The sequence below is a fragment of the Phytophthora cinnamomi genome (assembly GCF_018691715.1).
Source record: "Phytophthora cinnamomi strain GKB4 chromosome Unknown Contig104, whole genome shotgun sequence".
Classification (NCBI taxonomy): domain Eukaryota; phylum Oomycota; class Peronosporomycetes; order Peronosporales; family Peronosporaceae; genus Phytophthora; species Phytophthora cinnamomi.
In genome coordinates this window covers 905,293-923,645 of record NW_027151037.1, presented here as the reverse complement: position 1 = coordinate 923,645, position 18,353 = coordinate 905,293, and the positions used below count along the sequence as shown (strand labels likewise).

The 18,353-nt window shown below is 52.2% G+C and overlaps 4 protein-coding genes across 4 annotated transcripts; all 4 read left to right on the top strand.

The window, feature by feature from the left end:
- Positions 1-1,519: 1,519 nt before the first annotated feature.
- IUM83_06087 (Copia proteinlike) lies at positions 1,520-2,293 on the top strand (the record flags this gene model as incomplete). Its single annotated transcript, XM_067930267.1, has 1 exon — positions 1,520-2,293. One exon carries the CDS (start codon positions 1,520-1,522, stop codon positions 2,291-2,293), a length of 774 nt encoding a protein of 257 aa, XP_067782633.1.
- Positions 2,294-11,038: 8,745 nt separating this feature from the next.
- IUM83_06086 (cell 12A endoglucanase) lies at positions 11,039-13,354 on the top strand (the record flags this gene model as incomplete). Its single annotated transcript, XM_067930266.1, has 3 exons — positions 11,039-11,074; positions 12,768-13,125; positions 13,245-13,354. The coding sequence occupies 3 exons, from the start codon at positions 11,039-11,041 to the stop codon at positions 13,352-13,354; spliced, it is 504 nt and encodes a 167-aa protein (XP_067782792.1).
- Positions 13,355-14,733: 1,379 nt separating this feature from the next.
- IUM83_06085 (putative hydrolase) lies at positions 14,734-15,327 on the top strand (the record flags this gene model as incomplete). The annotated part of the gene is made up of 1 exon (XM_067930265.1): positions 14,734-15,327. One exon carries the CDS (start codon positions 14,734-14,736, stop codon positions 15,325-15,327), a length of 594 nt encoding a protein of 197 aa, XP_067782791.1.
- A 552-nt stretch (positions 15,328-15,879) lies between these two features.
- IUM83_06084 (cell 12A endoglucanase) lies at positions 15,880-16,638 on the top strand (the record flags this gene model as incomplete). The annotated part of the gene is made up of 1 exon (XM_067930264.1): positions 15,880-16,638. The coding sequence occupies one exon, from the start codon at positions 15,880-15,882 to the stop codon at positions 16,636-16,638; it is 759 nt and encodes a 252-aa protein (XP_067782790.1).
- Between the last annotated feature and the right edge of the window lie 1,715 nt (positions 16,639-18,353).

The following is an 18,353-nucleotide window of genomic DNA, read 5'->3' as shown; positions in this document are numbered from 1 at the left end:
CACCGGAGTAAAGGTCCACGGGGTCTTACTGCGCAGCATCACCGATAAATACTATATCGCGCCCGCCAAAAGGTAAATGTCAGTACTGAGGCCAGATATCTCTCATTCTCTGGTCAATCCAATATAACATTCCGCAGGAAATTACACTAAACTCGTCGGTGTTTGCCAAATGCACGTCCTTATATCGTTGTTGCAGTTTGTTTAGCTTATTCGGTCCGTGCTTTTGTGCAGTTAGCGACACATAAGGAGATGGAAAAGCAGATCGTGAAAACGACGAGAACCCGAGCTCTGAGCACACGGTTTGCCCATTAATATTGAATGCCGCCGTGCGTTGATGAGCAAGTAAGATTTGGAAAGCTTTGTGGACCGCTCTCAGAAAACGTAACCTATATCCTTTACCAAGTGATCTATTAGCCAACTTTTTCCCCGAGCCACCCTCACCATTAACGATCATCTGCAGTGGTGTGCACGACGTGCCCTCATGCTCAGCTTTTAATCTGTCCCTCGATTGCTTCATCGCTAACGCAAATGGTAGCCATTGGGTCTCAGACATTGTATCTTTACACCAGCCATATCCTAATCGTTAGGGTATTGATAGTAAGTGATACGCCTAAAAGTGTTCGAGTTGACAACTTCGTTTCTCTCCTTCATGCAAGGTTTCACGTGATCGTTTATGAAGTTTTTCGCTCTCTGGATGTCATTGCCAGAATATGAATGCTTTGGTGACCACGGGGTAGCCCTTGTCCGATCAAACGGAGTTCGGAGTTCACCTGGCCTTCTTGCTCTCGCCAAAAGGAGGTCGTATCCTCGATAAAACATATTCGGATGGCGGAAGCTGTTCACAGCTCGGAGCAGCGACCTTTTGATCAAATCAAATGAATGCTGACGAGGCAGTCTTACATTCGATTCCTGAAGCAGCTCGTCGCCTAAATTTGCTTCCTGTTCATGCAGAAAAATTCTATGCACTCGCCGTCGTTTTGCGGGTGTTCTTCGGGTGTTCGCCAAGGCACGTCCAAAAAGACCTCCGCGTAACAAAACTTTGGATTACTTATATCAGGAGCTATCCGTGGCGACGCGCGTATGACTGCGATTTTGCTCTTTTTATAATAACCACGACCACCACTTCTTTTCCAGCAGCCATGAGTTGCTGCAAGCTAGTTAATCTTATCTACTACGTCATGTCCTTCAACGAGCGAAGCATAGCTCATAGACTCAAAGGTACTATTGGATGGACGAGGCATATACGCGCGTTCAAGAGGCTCTATTCTACTTTAGCTCGAAGTGCCCTTTGTTAAAGATAGTGCCTCTTCCTATCGTGGTACACTGTACCCGAGGTACTTGAACCCTCTCTAAGATGATCATACCTGATTTTACTGGCTTTAACTATAGTATAGTGTACGCTAGAGTGTACGAGGCCACTAGATTCTCAATCACTAACATCTCAATCTACTCTTTCTTTCTCCCTCTCTCAATCAAGTCTCCTTTCCCGTCTGCTCCCACCCGCTCACCTCAACAGGTTATGAGCTCAAGCCAAGCCTCAAGCGACGACTTTCCGCGTCTCATCGGCGCAGAGAATTTCGACGTCTGGAAGACCCGCGTGTGCGCAGCCCTCGATGGCAAACGCCTGCTCGGATTCGTAACGAAGCCCGACTACGATGGTGTATCCGAGGAAGAGAGCGAAGACAGCGAGCGCGACATGTCCGACGTAGACGACTCGCCGAAGACCAAGCCGGCTGAGGAGATCGATTCTGACGCTGTGGACTACGAGGACAGCGACGACGAGCTGAAACATCCGTCCGGCTCTGATGAAGAATCCGGAGACAGCGACACGACGACGAAGACGAAGAAACTACCCCTCATCCGTCCCTTCAACCGCAGTGATACGAAGCGTGCTTCCAAGCGCGAGGCTCGTACGAAGCCGAAACCGCTCAATCCCCGCGAGCGACGCCGCCAAGAGGGGAAGACGAAGGCATTTCTGATGAAAACCATGGACAACACCCATGTGCGCCTCGTGAAGGATCTCAAGACTTCCTACGAGATCTTCCAAGCGATCTGTGCGAAGTACGAAGGTGCCGCCTTTCATGGCGATCCGTACTTCATCCAGCACTACCTCATGGAACTCAAGTACGAGGAGGGAGGAGATTTTGACGATTTCTTTCTCAAGCTGGAAAACGCGATGAATGCTACATCGGAAGTCACCGAATCGGTGATGACGGAAGGACAGAAGTCTATCTACCTGTTCCACGCGTTACCCAAGTCATGGAAGGATGATCTCCGTGTTTGGAAGGGTTAGCGGAAGAATATCCCGTATGGAGAACTAAAGACCAACATCGAACAAAAGGTTCGCGAGATTCAAGCTGAAGAGCGCTACACGCTAGCCAAAGGCACACTGGAGACCCAAGCGACCAAGAATTAACGAGCTCTTGTCGCTACACCCAAGTTACATCCGGGAGGCCACTCTTCGCCTGGTGTGTGCTCGTAGTGTGAGCGACCGCGCCACAACATTCGCCAGTGCCGCTCACTGCAGAAGGATCTTCGCGAAGGACGTGTGACAGCGGGAACGGTGCTCCCTGCGAACTTCGCATTCAAGGGAGGCGACTCGAATCGCAGCCATCCCTACCGCAACAACAAGAACTCCAGTCGTGGACGCAACAACGGCAGCCGTGGCAACAAGGACCGACGTGATAACTGATCCGACAAGGGCAAAGACAATGACAAGCGAGATTCCGGTAACGAGCGCAAGGTATACAACCAAGAGCGCCGCTAAAATGGTCTCATTGCCGTAGTGGCGACTGTCAATCCCGCTTTCAGCCTGACTGCCCAAGCTACTGTGAGCTCCGATGTAACGGGGTTACACACACAAGTGACAACAGTCACTTGTGCATGACAACGGTTACAAGTGGCAACTGTCACTTGTGCATGACGTTTGTCACTTATGGTTTAACTGATAAATATCTGTTAAAGGTTTTAGATACTTCCTCACATTGGTGTAAGGCACACCAATGAATACATTGAAGTGGGGCGCCACAATGAGTGGTCCACACCTACCCAAAAGATCCTATTGGTAGAAGCAGCATCTTTCTACCAATTAGAGACGTGCATATTGGCGGGGCTCTGACAGCCAGCCGCTGTCAACCCCTTTCATAGATGATAAACAGTTTTAGCAGATTTAGGAGGAAGATCAATTCACAAACAATACAGTTCTCATTTTACCTTAAACTACCTACTTGGTGTTTTATTTGATTTATATTATACTTGTGGACTCAAGTATAATTAATTCAAATTATTAATAAACTCCTACGCTTCCTCATACACGTAGCGCGACGTGTAAGCTAAAGTAGTGAGCCAAAGTAGGCCCACTACACCTGGTAGCACTTTGTAGTCCGTCCAACGACCGACTACGTGACGTTCGTACAGGGTGTACGAACGCGGAGCCGAGAACCCCATGAGCACGGAGGTATCCATGGAGAGCTCCAATACGCCAGCAACGCATGTTGCACGCGCGGACTGCCCCCACCTGTCAGATCCAGAGTGGGCGGCCCTCCAACGACTGTCAACAGTCATTGGGGAGACGACGATAGCTACGATGCTGCGTACGCTATCGCCGACAGAGCAACATGGTGTTGCTCTGGGGTTCATCATGAAGGAGCAGCGCGATGCTGCTTCCTCAGCGACGGCGTCGTCGGGGACGACACCGCGTGCTCAATCATTAAAATTGAGCGTGAACAATTATGTAGGAAGAGAGGGCGAGCCTCTCCTCCGATGGCTTGTCGAACTCGACACAGCCATTGCGGCTCGACGAATCGTCGACCCGTTGTCAAAGGTTGCGTTCGCCATGTCATGTCTTGGCGGACGAGCGAGGGGTTGGGCGTACGGACGCCGACTCTCAGATCCTACGTGCTTTAGCACGTACGAAGTATTCAAAGAGGAGCTCAGACAAGCGTTTGAGCCCCCGCAAAATGAGTTCCGGTCGAGGGCGGAATTCCTCGACCTGCAGCAGGGTAAGCATGACGTCCATGCTTACGCGCAGCGTGCACGGTACTTGGTCTCGAACATCGTGACCAACCCGATGGACGAGGCGACTAAAGTCGTCACGTTCATGAAGGGACACGTTCATGAAGGGACTGAGGGATGGGCCTGTGAAGACCTATCTCTTCCGAGAGTACCCGAGTACTCTCGAAGCTGCGATTACCCTCGAAATGCAAGAAGAGTTTAGCCTGCGGCAGACTAAACTGCATGCGAACGTGCCGAGGTCGCAACCGCGCCCGGTAGTGAGCACGGGAGGTCCGGAACCAATGGACCTCTCGAATGCAACGGCTGCTGGTCACCAGCAGCACGGAAGTAATGTGCGATGCTTCCGTTGCGGAAGGATCGGTCACTTTGCCAGAGAGTGCACGGCTCCCATGCCCCCTGGGGGTGGCCGTCGTGGCGATGCTGGGCATCGCCGCGAACAAACAAAAAACGCGAACATCCAGTAGGCGCGGGGCGCCCTACTGGTAATGCAGTTACGCGTGCCGACATCGGGCACGCGACACTGAGGACTGCAGCCCCCAGTGAGACCGGATCTCGCTGCAAGAAACAAGATGACAGGCCAAACCTAGTCATCTTGAAGGTTTACTCAAAGAGAGCGAGTGACTCTCTTCGAGCTTTGGTAGATTCAGGCGCGTCGAACAACTTTGTTCGACTTCGAAGCCTGCCGAGACTTGACTTCGAGGAGGTAAATGTACCTCGAAGTCTTCTGGAGGTACGACTGGCAACAGGTGCCATCGTGAAGACCGAGAAGCGCGTCGTGAACGTGCGCTTCTCGTACAAACAACGAATGTTTGTCGAACGCTTTATCGGCCAGGACCTGGACGATAAGTTCGACGTTCTTATGGGCATGCCGTGGCTTGCACGGCATGATCCGGTAATTGACTGGAAGAAGCGCACGCTCGTGCGCTTCGGTCGCGACTGCGAAACAGAGAGCGATGGCCCTGTTACCGCAGCGCACGCACCAGCAGGTGCGCGCGACTCGCCAGTCGAGACAGCGCTTAATGCCGCTGTCCCGGGGTGCCCAAAGGGTGCGCGAGGATGCGCACAAGAGGAATCCACGTCGGCAATGCTGCCGACGTCGGAAGGAAAAGATGTGTCGGTTCCGGGAACCAACACTCGCGTTCAAGTACGCATGGGACAGTCCCTGACCCGAAGAGGTCAGGTCGACGACGACGCGTCGACTCCGGGAGACGACGCACCCCCAGTGATGAGGGGCTCCGTCAATAACTGACAAACGCGTGTCAACTCCGGGAGTTGACGCTGCAAACAGTACGGGCGGTTGCAAACGTCCCGTACTGACGCAATTTGTATGCTGTCGTGCAGCCGGGCTTGATACCGCGCACCCGCGGACAGGGTCCGCCGGCGAACAACCGTCCATGGCCGGGCCTGGACCAGAAGAACAACTGTGCGGGGCCGGGCTCCGCACAACAAGAAGACGGCGCAAGCGGAGAACGCTGCGCAAGTCTCGGTCCGGGACCGAGACGCAACAAGAGCAGTCTGCTGGGCAGACTGCGGCGGTGACGCCGGACGTCGAGACGCTAAGCGTCTTGACGCGCACCGATACTGGATTCCAGTATCGTGAGATGGAACTCGCTAGTCCTCCGACGACGGCGTCGGAGTTGACTTCGCTTCCAGCCATGAGCTGGAAGCGCTTCACGCGCGACTTGCACGATGGACGCATCGAACAAGTCTGCGTTCTTTCGGACAGCGAAAGAACTGCGAGCGAGAGCGAAGAGCTGAGACAGCTCTTCATGGGAAGTACCACTGAGAGTGAAGACACTCTCAGTGCGAAGACGAAGCGAGAGCGCTTCGAGGAACAAGGCTGGGACTCGCTGAAGTCGAGTCCCTATTACGAATTGTTGAGGGAGTACAAAGACGTACTCCCGGAAGAGATTCCTGCGGAGCTTCCGCAGGATACGGGCATTCAGCACGAGATTAATCTCGTGCCGGGTACGATATATTGCGTTACGCGGCAGTGGCCACTGCCGCGAGATCAAGTCGAGGCGATCGACGACTTCTTTGAAAGTCGTCGCAAAGCTGGACAAGTGCGGGAATCGAAGTCCCCGCACAGTGCTCCGACGTTCTGTGTCAAAAAGCCACAGGGCGGATGGCGCATCGTTCATGCCTACAACAAGCTGAACGATGCGACGGTACCGGCGCAGACGCCGATACCGCGAAAAGATGTTATCATCGATTTGATGGCAGGGAGCACCGTTTACAGTGCTCTCGACTTGCGAGATGGATTTTATCAAATCCTAATGCGTGAGAGCGATATCCTTTTCACGGCAGTGAGCACGCCAAGCGGCATGCTCTGGGAATGGCTAGTAATGCCACAGGGGCATAAGAACGCCCCTGCGACTTTCAACAGGTGCGTGACGCACTTGTTGCGCTCGGTGCGCGGCTTCGCACCGAGCTACTTCGATGATGTGTTCATCCACAGCCGGGCTGTGGACGGGAAGACCGACGTAGAGATGCACAGGGTGCATCTCCGGAAGCTACTTGAGCTTATGCGAAAGCATAAGCTTTACGCGAACCTGAAGAAGTGTATCTTCGGGGCGAGCGAGATACCCGTCCTCGGGTGTCTCGTAGGGAAGAATGGTGTTCGCCCTGACCCAGAAAAGGTCAGAGTGGTTAACGAATGGCCAACGCCTTCAAGTGTCAAGGAACTGAGACAGTTCATTGGCTTGGCCACGAACTTGTGCAAGTACGTGGAGGATTACGCGGGCAAGGTCCGCCCGCTGTCACAGCTTCTTAAGAAGGAAGCTGTGTGGAATTGGACAACCGATTGCCAAAAGGCATTCGATGCAGTCAAGTGGGGCTTGACTGAGGCGCCGATCTTGGCAGTGGCTAACCAAGATCGTCCATTCCACGTCGTATGTGACGCATCCGACTTCGCGATCGGATGTGCGTTGATGCAGCACGATCACGAGAGCCGTGATCGTGTCGTCTATTACCAGTCGCGTCAGCTGAAAGCAGCTGAGCGTAATTATCCGGTACATGACAAGGAACCCCTTGCCATGAAATATGCACTCGCAAAGTTCCGAGTGTATCTACTTGGAAGTAGACCATTTGTGGTCTACACCGACCATGCATCACTGCGCACCGCAGTGAAGTCGCCACACATATCACAAAGAATGGCGAGATGGCTCTCATTTTTGCAGAATATAACTTCCGGGTCGAATACAAACCCGGAAGATTGAATGTGGTGGCCGACGCGTTATCACGTCGGCCGGATTATGCAGAAGCTTCTGACGTCAATGCCATTGACGCCATGCGAACGAGCACACCCACGTCGTCTCTGTTGGACGACGTGAAGGCCACGTACGCGCACGACGCGGACGCGAAACTCTTGCTGGCCTATGGCACAACACCTTCTGACAAGGCTCGTCAGAAGTTGCCCAAGCACCTTCGTGCGCGTGCACACCGATATCGGGTGCACGACGGACTGCTGCTTTACAATGCAGTCGACGACAACGCGGACCGCGTTGTCGTGCCAAATGACCATGACCTGCGCCTCAGGATCATGTACGAGTGTCACGATGCCCCGACTGCGGGACATCTCGGACGTGAGAAGACATACGTCCTTCTCACGCGCGACTTCTACTGGCACCACCAGTACAAGTGGGTGCGCAAGTACGTCCGTGCTTGCGAGGTATGCCAACGCGTAAAGCCTGCGCCGTTTGCGCAGGCTCCATTGCAATCACTACCGACTCCGTCGGAGTGTTGGAAGTCCATGTCATTGGACTTCATCTTTGGTCTTCCCCCGGACAGCGGAGGGAATACCGGTGTTGTGGTCTTCGTCGACCGCTTCAGCAAGATGGTACATCTTGCTACGGTGCCGGCAGAAGTGACCGCGAAGTAGACGGCCCGTCTGTTCGTTGACATGGTGTTCAAACACCATGGCATGCCGTCCGACATTGTGTCGGACCGAGACCCACGCTTCACAGCGCACCTGTGGCAAGAAGTGTTTACACTTCTTGGGAGCCAGCTTTCAATGTCGACTGCGGATCATCCGCAGACGGACGGTCAAACCGAGCGCGTGAATCGCGTGCTCATCGATATGTTGAAGAGCTACGCTCACTCGTTCCAATACTGGAGCGAGTGTTTGTCGATGGCGGAATTCGCCATCAACAACTCGGTGCATGCCTCGACCGGGCATACACCGTTTTATGTGAATGCCATGCGGCATCCCCGTCTGCCGAGTTTACTCGGAGTGGTGGCTCCCACTTTAAGTGGGGGAGGATCTACGACTGCAACACAGCAGTCGCAAAAAGCCGCTGACCCTTGCACAGTGTCAGCCGCGACAACAAGGAACAAGACAACCAGGTCTGCGCGGGGCGCAGACCTTGGCAGGAAGAACCAAGGGTCAGCGCAGGGCGCTGACCCCCAGAACGAGGAAAACGAGTCTGTGCAGAGCACAGACTCCACAAGGAACAAGGACCACGGGTCTGCGCAGGGCGCAGACACCGCGAAGAACCACGCAGAGGCCGGGCCTCTTGCGGAGAGCGAGCTGAATGACTTCAGCTCGGATGCAATCGACTTCATTAATAAAAGACAAGCCATAATTCGGTTTGTCCAAGATGCAATAGCAGCTTCTGTTGATCAACAGAAGCTAAACTCAGATAATGTGGGCAGAGGCAACACAAATGAATTCAAAGCTGGTTCATTAGTTTTATTAGCTACGCAAAACCTGCCTAAACATGCAGTTTCGGACTTCGGAGCAAGTAAGCTTGTTCCGCGCTTCGTCGGGCCGTTCACTGTGTTGGTACGGCACGGCAACGCTTACACGCCAGACCACCGTCTAGCATGCGCCTCCATCCGACCTTTTACGTCGGACGGCTGAAGCCGTACCTGCGGCACGAGCCACTTAGCTCGGTTGACCCGAAGCCAAGGCAGAAGCGGAAGCATTGGCCTCGGCAACGATTAGTCTCTCCTTCATCCGGGTCCCAACTCGACCTGGCTATTCGAGGTGATCTGCGAGACCGCCGCGACCGGGGCCTTCTGGCTCGCAGCTCCTGTTTCAGGGCGGCGAACTCAGCGCCCTGGAGACGCTCCACGGCGGTCACCCGGTCGTGGAGAGGCGCGAATTGATCAGCCCGGGGCTGATCGTACCCGAGGCGTGTTCCCACCCCTGCCACCGCCAATCCGTGACGCCCGCGGCTCAACCCGCTGGATTGTTGAGCGGATTGTTGACCATAGTATCCCGAAAACGGACCCTCAAGGGGATCGTTTTCGTATTCGTTGGAGAGGATTTCCTCCCCGTCAAGATACATGGGAGCCGCGGAACGTCTTGCTGGAGGACGTTCCGGAAATTTTGAGGGCGTACGAAGAGCAGTACGCGCTGGCGCAGCGGAAGTAGTGCGAGCGCTGCGGTCATCGCTATCGCCCGAGCCCTCACGCGCTAAGAGCTTAACACGGAGCTCTTGGAGACTATCGGGCACACGGAACGACGTGTACCCGTTCAGGTCGCGGTCGCTCAAGCGGACCGCGCCTGGGAAGCACTTCGCGCACTGAAAGTCCTCGGGCACAGCGCACGGCACATTCGCCTCCTCCGCAGCAACGTGGAGTTGCTCCAACTTTCCACGCTTCGAGTACGTCACGAAGCGATCACGCGCTTGCTTAATCCGATCACGGTAAGCACTCGGCCTCTTGTTGAAGTTCTCAACAAAGGCATTCCAGCTTTGACAAAGTGCCTGCCATTCGGGCACTTTGCTGCGAGAAGAGGTCTTCTTGCTTTGAAACCATCGGAGCTCATGAAAGAGTCCGATGTAGTAATCGCGCCTTTGATGCGTTTCCGCATCAAAGTGCAGCTCGGCAGCCACAGCGTCATCTTTGATGGCGCTGCATACGTACAATGGCACCTCATTCGGAGGTACCGAGTTTCCATACGGGTCTGTGATCTCGAACGCGGACGGCATCCATGGGTCACGCGCTGCAAGCGCAACGCGCTGAGAGCTTTGAGCTTTGGAATCACGCGCTGCTGGTGCAGCGCGAGGAGAACTGAGAGCCCAAGCAGAAGCGAGTGGGGTATCGCTCTCAGTTCGCGAACGCTTCGAGCTCGAAGCGTCCGATTCGTCCCCCTCGCCAGGGCGGACGTTCCCAGCGTGGGGGTCGAGCGAGTCGCTCGACACTGAGTCTTTGCGCTTAGAAGACGAGTCCTTCTTGTCCTCCACGTCTTCGTTGTCGTCGCCGAAGTCGACGACGTCGCCGTACTTCGCTGTCTGGCGCTCGTAGTACTAATCGATGGAGAGATCTCCAACGCCTTCGAATCTTTCTTCTCTTTGTTGTATGAGCGCGGGTTCCTCCTCCAAACGCGGATTTGACGAATGGTATTGACGTGCGGATACCCCGCGCGTCTAACCTTAGGGGGGATGGTGTAACGGGGTTACTCGCACAAGTGGCTACAAGCTACTTGTGATTTTGACAGATAAAATATTTGTTAAAAGTTTTAGACACTTCCTCACCTTGGTGTAAGTCACACCAATGGATACATTGAAGTGGGCCACCACAATGAGTGGTCCACACATACCTAAAGATCCTATTGGTAGAAAGCAGCATCTTTGTACCAATCAATCCCTTTCATACATGATAAACAGTTTTAGCAGATTTAGGAGGAAGATCAATTACAAACAATACAGTTCTCATTTTACCTAATCTAAGTCACTTGGAGTCTTATCTGATTTAAATTATATTTGTGTATTCAAATATAATTAACTCAAGTAATTACTAAGTACTTACGCTTCCTCATACACGTAGCGCAACGTGTATTGGCGGGGCTCTGACAGCCAGTCGTTGCCAACCCTATCATAGATGTTAAACAGTTTCAGCCGATTTAGGAGGAAGATCAATTTACAAACAATGCAGTTTTCATTTTACCTTAAACTAATAACTTTGGTGTCTTTATTTAGATTAAATCTAAACTACCGCTTCCTCATACACGCAGCGCAACGTGTAAGCTTAAGTAGTGAGCCAAAGTAGGCCCACTACAGTCGGTAGTAAGGAGAGGATGGTGCTTGAATGGGAGCGCTTGGAGATGAAGAAGGTTGGTTGGTTGATTGCTTGTGCTCTGCGGCGCAAAAGCAAAAATGAAAGCGAGAGTGAGCGAGAGTGAGCGAGCGCGAGCAACAGCGTTGAGCGCTGCCAGCAATTAGTTCAATATTACCTAAGACAGTACATGGAACAGTACTCTCCATCACCCTTTTTACGTGCGGCCTCGAACTCTGCCGACTTTTTACGAAATCAAGTCTGACAAGGGATCAGTCCCATTTATGATGGCTACACTCATAAATGCGAGTTGGTTCCTTGGTATATCTGGGTACATTCTCGGGTGGCTACAGAAATCTCCGCGCTAATTCTCATAGAAAAAGTGGCAATTAAGGCTAACTCTTCATCCCACTAATATCAAGTGCCCCACCAGTCGGAATAAAAATAACCCTCGTTTTATGGACCGTTAACTCTTTCGAAGGTGGTGGTCCACCTGCCCAATCGCGTCTTTCTGCTTTTAGCTTACGGATCTTATCGTACATACCGTACCTCACAAATGAAATGGTTTGAAGAAATATGAATTGCATTTTTCTTAACGTTAAGACATGCTCTCAGCTTGCAAATATGCTTTCTTCCTGTTAAGATTCAGCAACGAAATTTCAAATGTAAATGTGCAGACGCGCTCCTTACTCTAGCGATTCTGCCGTTTGATTCCGGAGAAGAGAACTGTATACTATGCTTTCTTGCAGTTGGCTCAGATGTTCTTGAGAGTTCATGGCTTTGCTGACGAGGATCTTGTCCGAATTTGTTGAACATGTACTCGATCTTTCTGTCAGAGCTCTGAGTCTCGTTCATGGCAGAAAGGTTTTTTCAATCCAGTGAATCACCTGCACGCGATCAACTTGGTACTTTCCACCAGGTGGAATTCTCTGAGAAATCTTCAATTGCTGGAGTTTCTTCTTACCTGCAGCTTTCAAAGGGCGATTGGCGTACAAATCACAAATGGGCATGATGGAAGTCAATCCAGCGGGGACGAACTCGTACACAAAACCCTCCTCGCTCACATACTCAATAACCTGTTCACAAGTGTGTGTGGAAGCTGCGTCCCATCCCATACAAGGCCAATTTTCTTGTAGAATCTTATCATTCGAAGTGTTCGTTTTAGCGTGTGCTTCTTGCCCTTGACCCAGCTCGCGTTCGGATCATCTTGCAGCAGGACTCTCTTCATCGTGGCCGCGAAATGAGGAAGAAGCTTGTAGCTGCGTACAAAACCTATTGTTAGACTTGGTTTCAAACAGCTTTCTTGGTGCTTTAAGAAGTAGCATTTTTTCAGAAAGAATTGACCCGAGTTGGCGAAATGGCAATTTAGTTGTTAAGCATTTCATTGGTGAGGTACGGTACTCATCACGAAAAAGAGCTACATGCAGACAGATCACTGTGGTGTTTTATCGGACTCTACCGTAAGCGGTGGTAAAACAAATGCTCGAATGAGCTCGTCAGTCTTAAATTTGCACTGCAGCCCTCCCTCAAGGCATGGAGATTTCCACCGTCCCAGTTGCCCCGCCAGCTTCGCCGAGAACGAGTTCTGTGGTGAGAAGAACCTGACCCAGATGGACGACTACATTCTCTACAACAATCTCTAGGGCGCGTGGGACGACCAGAAGGGCAGCCAGTGCACGGGCCTCGACAGTGTCAACGGTACCACCATCGCTTGGCACACGCATTTCAGCTGGAACGGAACTGCATGACAGGTCAAGTCGTTCGCGAACGCTGCACTCAAGTTCGACCACGTGCCGATCTCGAGTGTTACATCGATCCCCTCAACCATCGAGTACGATTTCAAGTACGAAGGCAAGGTTGTCGCCAACGTGACGTATGATCTCTTCACCACATCTACTCTTGGTGGAGACGCCGAGTACGAGGTTATGGTGTGGCTCGCAGCGATAGGTGGCGCGGGGCCCCTCTCGAACACGGGATCCGCTGTCGCCCAGGTGACTGTGGGCGGCGTCGACTTCAATCTGTGCCGTGGCAAGAACGGGAACATGACTGTGTACTCCTACGTTGCCACCAACACTCCGACCAGCTTCTCCGCGGACTTCAAGCAGTGTGGTGGGTTTCGCACAAGAACACCAACTGGGGGAGCTGGCACTCCCTAAAGCTTCTTGCCTTGTGTATTTGCTGGCAAAACTTAAACTGACTCTTACTATTGCTATGTACGCTACTGCCAGCTCGGGCAACAAACCTACGATCGTCGTACCATCAACTCGATCGTTGGCAGTGGCGAGTTGCCACTGCCAATCTGAAGATCAGCCTGCCGCCCACTGCACGGGCTGGATGAGGTTATCCAACCTCAAACCCACTACAAGCAGTTCATTGACGAGCTTCCAGCGAATCTTACCATCTCCCCGACGCAGTACCTGATTAACGTCCAGGTCAGCACTGAACCCTTTGTGGGCAATGGCACTTTGACAATGCCGAAGTACTCAGCTGCGGTCCACGCTGCCGGTGCCAACTAATTCGGTTAATACCGCGCTCATGTGTCTGTAAGGAGAGGATAACAGCTCGAGTAAGTAAACGCAATTTTTGATTGAGGAACCCCAACGTTGGGGTGCAGGTATGCTCGCCATTCACACGATAACCGTGGGTCGTGAATTATCGACCACAGTAGCAGAAAAACAGGTTGGATCGATGAAGTCGCACCCTGGATGCATGTACATACTGCAGTTGCTTGGATCAGACCCAAATCCCACAATCTCACAAAAAGATGCTTCAGCCAGTTGATGGATGTGATTACATCCTAGATGTCTGAAGCACCCAGGTTTGTTATCCATTCAGGCGCTAAAAGAGATGGTTAAATGTACAGCAGCTCCTGTTCCTTTGCCCAGATGGTCAAGGTTGTCCTGCACAGCAGCATTGTAGGAAAACTGCTGCGCTCCACCAATTCGGTCGAGTTCTCGTCACAGTAAAAGCATCAGCATGAAAAGGAGCTGCGACGTATCAAATCACCTTGAGCTTGTCAGCCCTTACGTGTGCCGTACAAAACACAAGCGTTATCATTTTACTTGAAGTCGCCGGAATGCAGCTTTTGGTGCTGCTGTCCGATTTTCTGATAAGGCCGATTGGTGATGTATGCCTTTCTTTTCGCAAGTTAGTTTTTTTATTGTTTTTAACAAGAATCACTGGCGTTTCCAGCCTGGCAAGCCCCCAATGCTGTCGCTTCTTGGCGCACCCTTTTCGCCCAGAGCTTCAACATGGTGCGCTCTGTTTAATTGGTCTTCTAGCCGTCCCATCTCGAAACTAGCACATCCGTTATCGGGAATGACCTCTTATACAGAAGCGGTGATCGGGGCTGTACATTAAACGGATGATATCCATACTTCGCACCCAATACTCAACAAGAAAAGGAGCTGCAATGCGACTAAACGAAGTTGTACGGACATCAGCTGACAAAACTCTCGTCACACCCGTTGACGATGCCATCTTCTACTGGTTATGCACATGGTTGAGTTGGTCAGTCTTAAATTTTCATCCAACCCCTCAAACACCGACCGCCAACTATGAAGATTTCCGCCATTTTTGCTGCTTCCGCTGTTGCTGTCGCGGCCTCACCTGCTCTCGCCGAGGAAGAATTCTGCGGCCAGTGGAACTTGACGAGGACGGACGACTACATCGTCTACAACAACCTCTGGGGTTTCTTCGCCGACCCCACTGGCACTCATGCACGGGTCTCGACAGTGTCGACGGATCCACCGTCGCTTGGCACACGAGCTTCGGCTGGGCAGGCTCCAAGACGCAAGTCAAGTCGTACGCCAACGTCGCCCTCCAGTTGATCACCTGCCGATCTCCGACGTCACGTCGATCCCCTCGACCATTCAGTTCAAGTACGACTACGACGGCGGGCTCATCGCCAATGTCGCGTACGACCTGTTCACGTCTTCCACAGCCGACGGCGACGCCGAGTACGAGATCATGGTGTGGCTCGCAACGATCGGTGGCGCAGGCCCCCTCTCAAACACGGGATCCGCTGTCGCCCAGGTGGCTGTGGGTGGCGTCGACTTCGAGCTGTACCATGGCAAGAACGGGAACATAACCGTCTACTCGTTCGTCGCCCCCACGATCGTGAACAGCTACTCGACCGACTTGAAACAGTTCTTCGACAACCTCCCGGCGAACCTGACCATCGCGCCGACGCAATACCTGATTAACGTCCAGGCCGGCACGGAGCCTTTTGTCGGCAACGGCACGCTCACTGTGTCCAAGTACTCGGCAGCGGTCAAGACTGCTGAATACTCACAGATCCAGCAGCAGTAGGCATGTTTCATCAAAACTTGCCCACTGCTTGGGAGCTACAATACATGTACTGCGTCGCGATACAAGCTGGCTGGATAACAGTGTTTGATAAATAAAAGTTCAGCATGAATCGTCGAAAACGTGTTGTTCTCGTGGTGGTGGTCTGATCCACGTGTGTACGAAGAGAAGAAAGTGGAGAAAGCATTTTCCATTCCGTTGGGTTCAATGTGTTTTGGAATCGGAACGCACGGAGCTCTCCTCCCGGAAGGAAGGCTTTCCCTCCATGTCGCCTTCCGCGGGCGACAACCCCATTATGCGCTTCTGTGATGGCGATCGTGATCGAGCCGGGAAACATTTTCCGTCGGGTTGCACGGACACATACAGTACACGGAATTCGTATTACGAATTGAGCTCTCGTGATGGGCCCTGGGTTCCTCGCAACCGCATGCAGCTTAGTAGGGAGCAGTAATGGTCACAGCCGAACTCGGCATCCCAACTCGTCTGTAAACATGCCAGTCGCCAATTCGCTTCGAACCGTTCAGCTCACCTGCAGTTGGTATTAGATCTCCCAAGATGAAATTCTTACTTGTTGCTGCTGCCTTCGCGGCCTCGGCCGTCTCGGCAGACAAGATGTGCGGCGACTGGGACACGGCCGTCGTCGGCGACTTCACTCTGTACAACAACCTGTGGGGCAAGGACAACGACCCGGGCACTGGTCACCAGTGCACCACTCTGCTCAACAGCAGCGCCGACAACTCTACTCTTGTCTGGTCCACCGAGTACAAGTGGGGAGGCATCACCTGGAACGTCAAGGGCTACCCGAATGTCGGGCTTCACTTCAAGCCGATTGAACTGGCGAACGTCGACTCGATCCCTACGAGTATCAACTACACGTACGAGTACACCCCAACCACCACGGCCAACGTGGCGTACGATTTGTTCACTAGTTCGACGCCTGATGGAGACTTTGAGTACGAGATCATGGTGTGGTTGGCGGCCATCGGAACGGCCTGGCCTCTGGCGAGTGAGGGCAAGAACATCAAGAACATCACTGTGAGCGGCGTCGACTTCATGCTGAACCACGGCGTCAACGGCAACATGACGGTCTTCTCGTATGTGGCCGCCCAACTGACGAAGAACTTCACGGGCGACCTCACGGAGTTCATCGAGGCCCTGCCGCAGGATGTCGCCCCCGACGCCAAGCAGTACCTCACGAAGGTGCAGTGCGGCACAGAGTCCTACCACGCCGATAACGCCTCGATGACTGTGACGTCGTACACGGTGGCGGTGAACACCTTGATGCAGGGAGACGTTGGCTTCTCGCAAAATTAATCGAGCACGGTCTTTGGGTATTTTTCGAGCCGTGGTCATAGACATTTAAATATCACTTAAAGCGAATTGTTTCGTTAAAATTTTTGAATTGCGGGGGACTTGAGGTAGTTGTTCGTACTATTTATCTATACATGCAGAATGTTCGTAAGCGGCGTTACCAGTTTATTCTACGTGTTCCGAAGCCAGGTGAACCGGGGAATAAAAGCCATGCCTGCATCAAAATTCAACATCAACACGCCGTGCTGTCAGATTCTGCTTTCAGTACGTGTAGGAGAAATGAGGACATACCGAAGTGCATGAGATCAAATGGTAGGAGGCACACCACACCGAGAAAAATGTCAAGTTGAACGAGCCCAAGCTGCGTCTCTAACACGAGCGCGAGTTGATAGAGCGGAGAAAATGCAACCTTGCGCTGGAATAGCAAGTTGAGGGTCACAAAGGATACAACTTCCGGTATCGAAAGCATCAGAATGTTATCTAATTGTATTGTCACAATACTCCAGATTCTGCCTCCTCCAGTGAAGAACGTAATATTAGGCAGCAACTGCATCACGGGTTTGTAGATGATGAACACCAGCGGGACGACACACTCGACATTTTCAACCAGCGTAACGTATTCACATTAAAACGACAGCTGTAGGCCTTGCACTACCACTTTTTCGGACATCTCTGCAACTGTCAAAGTTTGTGTGATTGATGCAGGCGATCCGCGTTTTTCTACTAACTTCACATCGAGCTCATGTCCCGGGGCAACCTGTTTGCCCTTCCATTTAACTTTCCAACTCCGCGATTTAGACTGGGTTGACGAGTAAAATCTGGGTTGAATACGCTTGCTTTTACTAGTCTTTCGAAGGCCTCCCATCGTTTAGTTGTCATCGGATGAGGTTCACAAGCCCAGAGTAGAACGTCTGGCAATGACTTCACAGAATGAGCCAGCGGGTTGCGGGCTACTTTATTAAAGGAGTTAAGAACCAACGTTGATAGATCGATAGCATATTGTTAGAGCTCGACGTTTTGTGGTCTCGAGTCTAAGCAATGACCGCGTTCACGTTGTTACTGGTTTCTCGAAGGTCCAGCGCCGACTGCAACGCATCAGGTGCGCTGACTAACACTGTCGTGCTAATGTCAATCATCATCGGATTTCCTGTACCATTCTTGTGGGTTGTCGGGGCGTTTAGAATGCGGTTGTCATCGGCATAATGCTAATTTTCACGATGGGAATGCAGCCGTTCAAAAGTTCTTCTCCTTGTACCCTGGATAGGAAATCTAGCACATTGCCAAAAGTGTTGATCAATATCTTCGTGGGAGTTTGCTGGAGATTAGGCGCAATTTGTCTCAAAACGGCCATCCCTTCTCCTGTACAAATCATGCAAGTGACGCCTAAGCGGATCCAAAACACCCAGTTCACAGCCCACCTTCGTTCGGAGGTCGAAGCGGCAACGACTCCAGTATCACGACTGCTACCAAAGCTGGTAGTGGAGTTAGCAGCAAGACCAACGCCACCTGCGACTGGACTTCGCCTTCCAGTGCTCACGAGTCGCTCAACGGAGCATTTGCCTTGACGACCAATTTGAATGTCACTCCACTTGTGATCCAGCTCGTCCAAAAGCGAAGACGTTCGTCGGAAGCGAGTCATGGATACCATTCGATCACCATTCCGCTCGTCCCAACTGTGCATCGGGTTAGTTGTCGTCATGGTTAGCATCTTAGCTTTG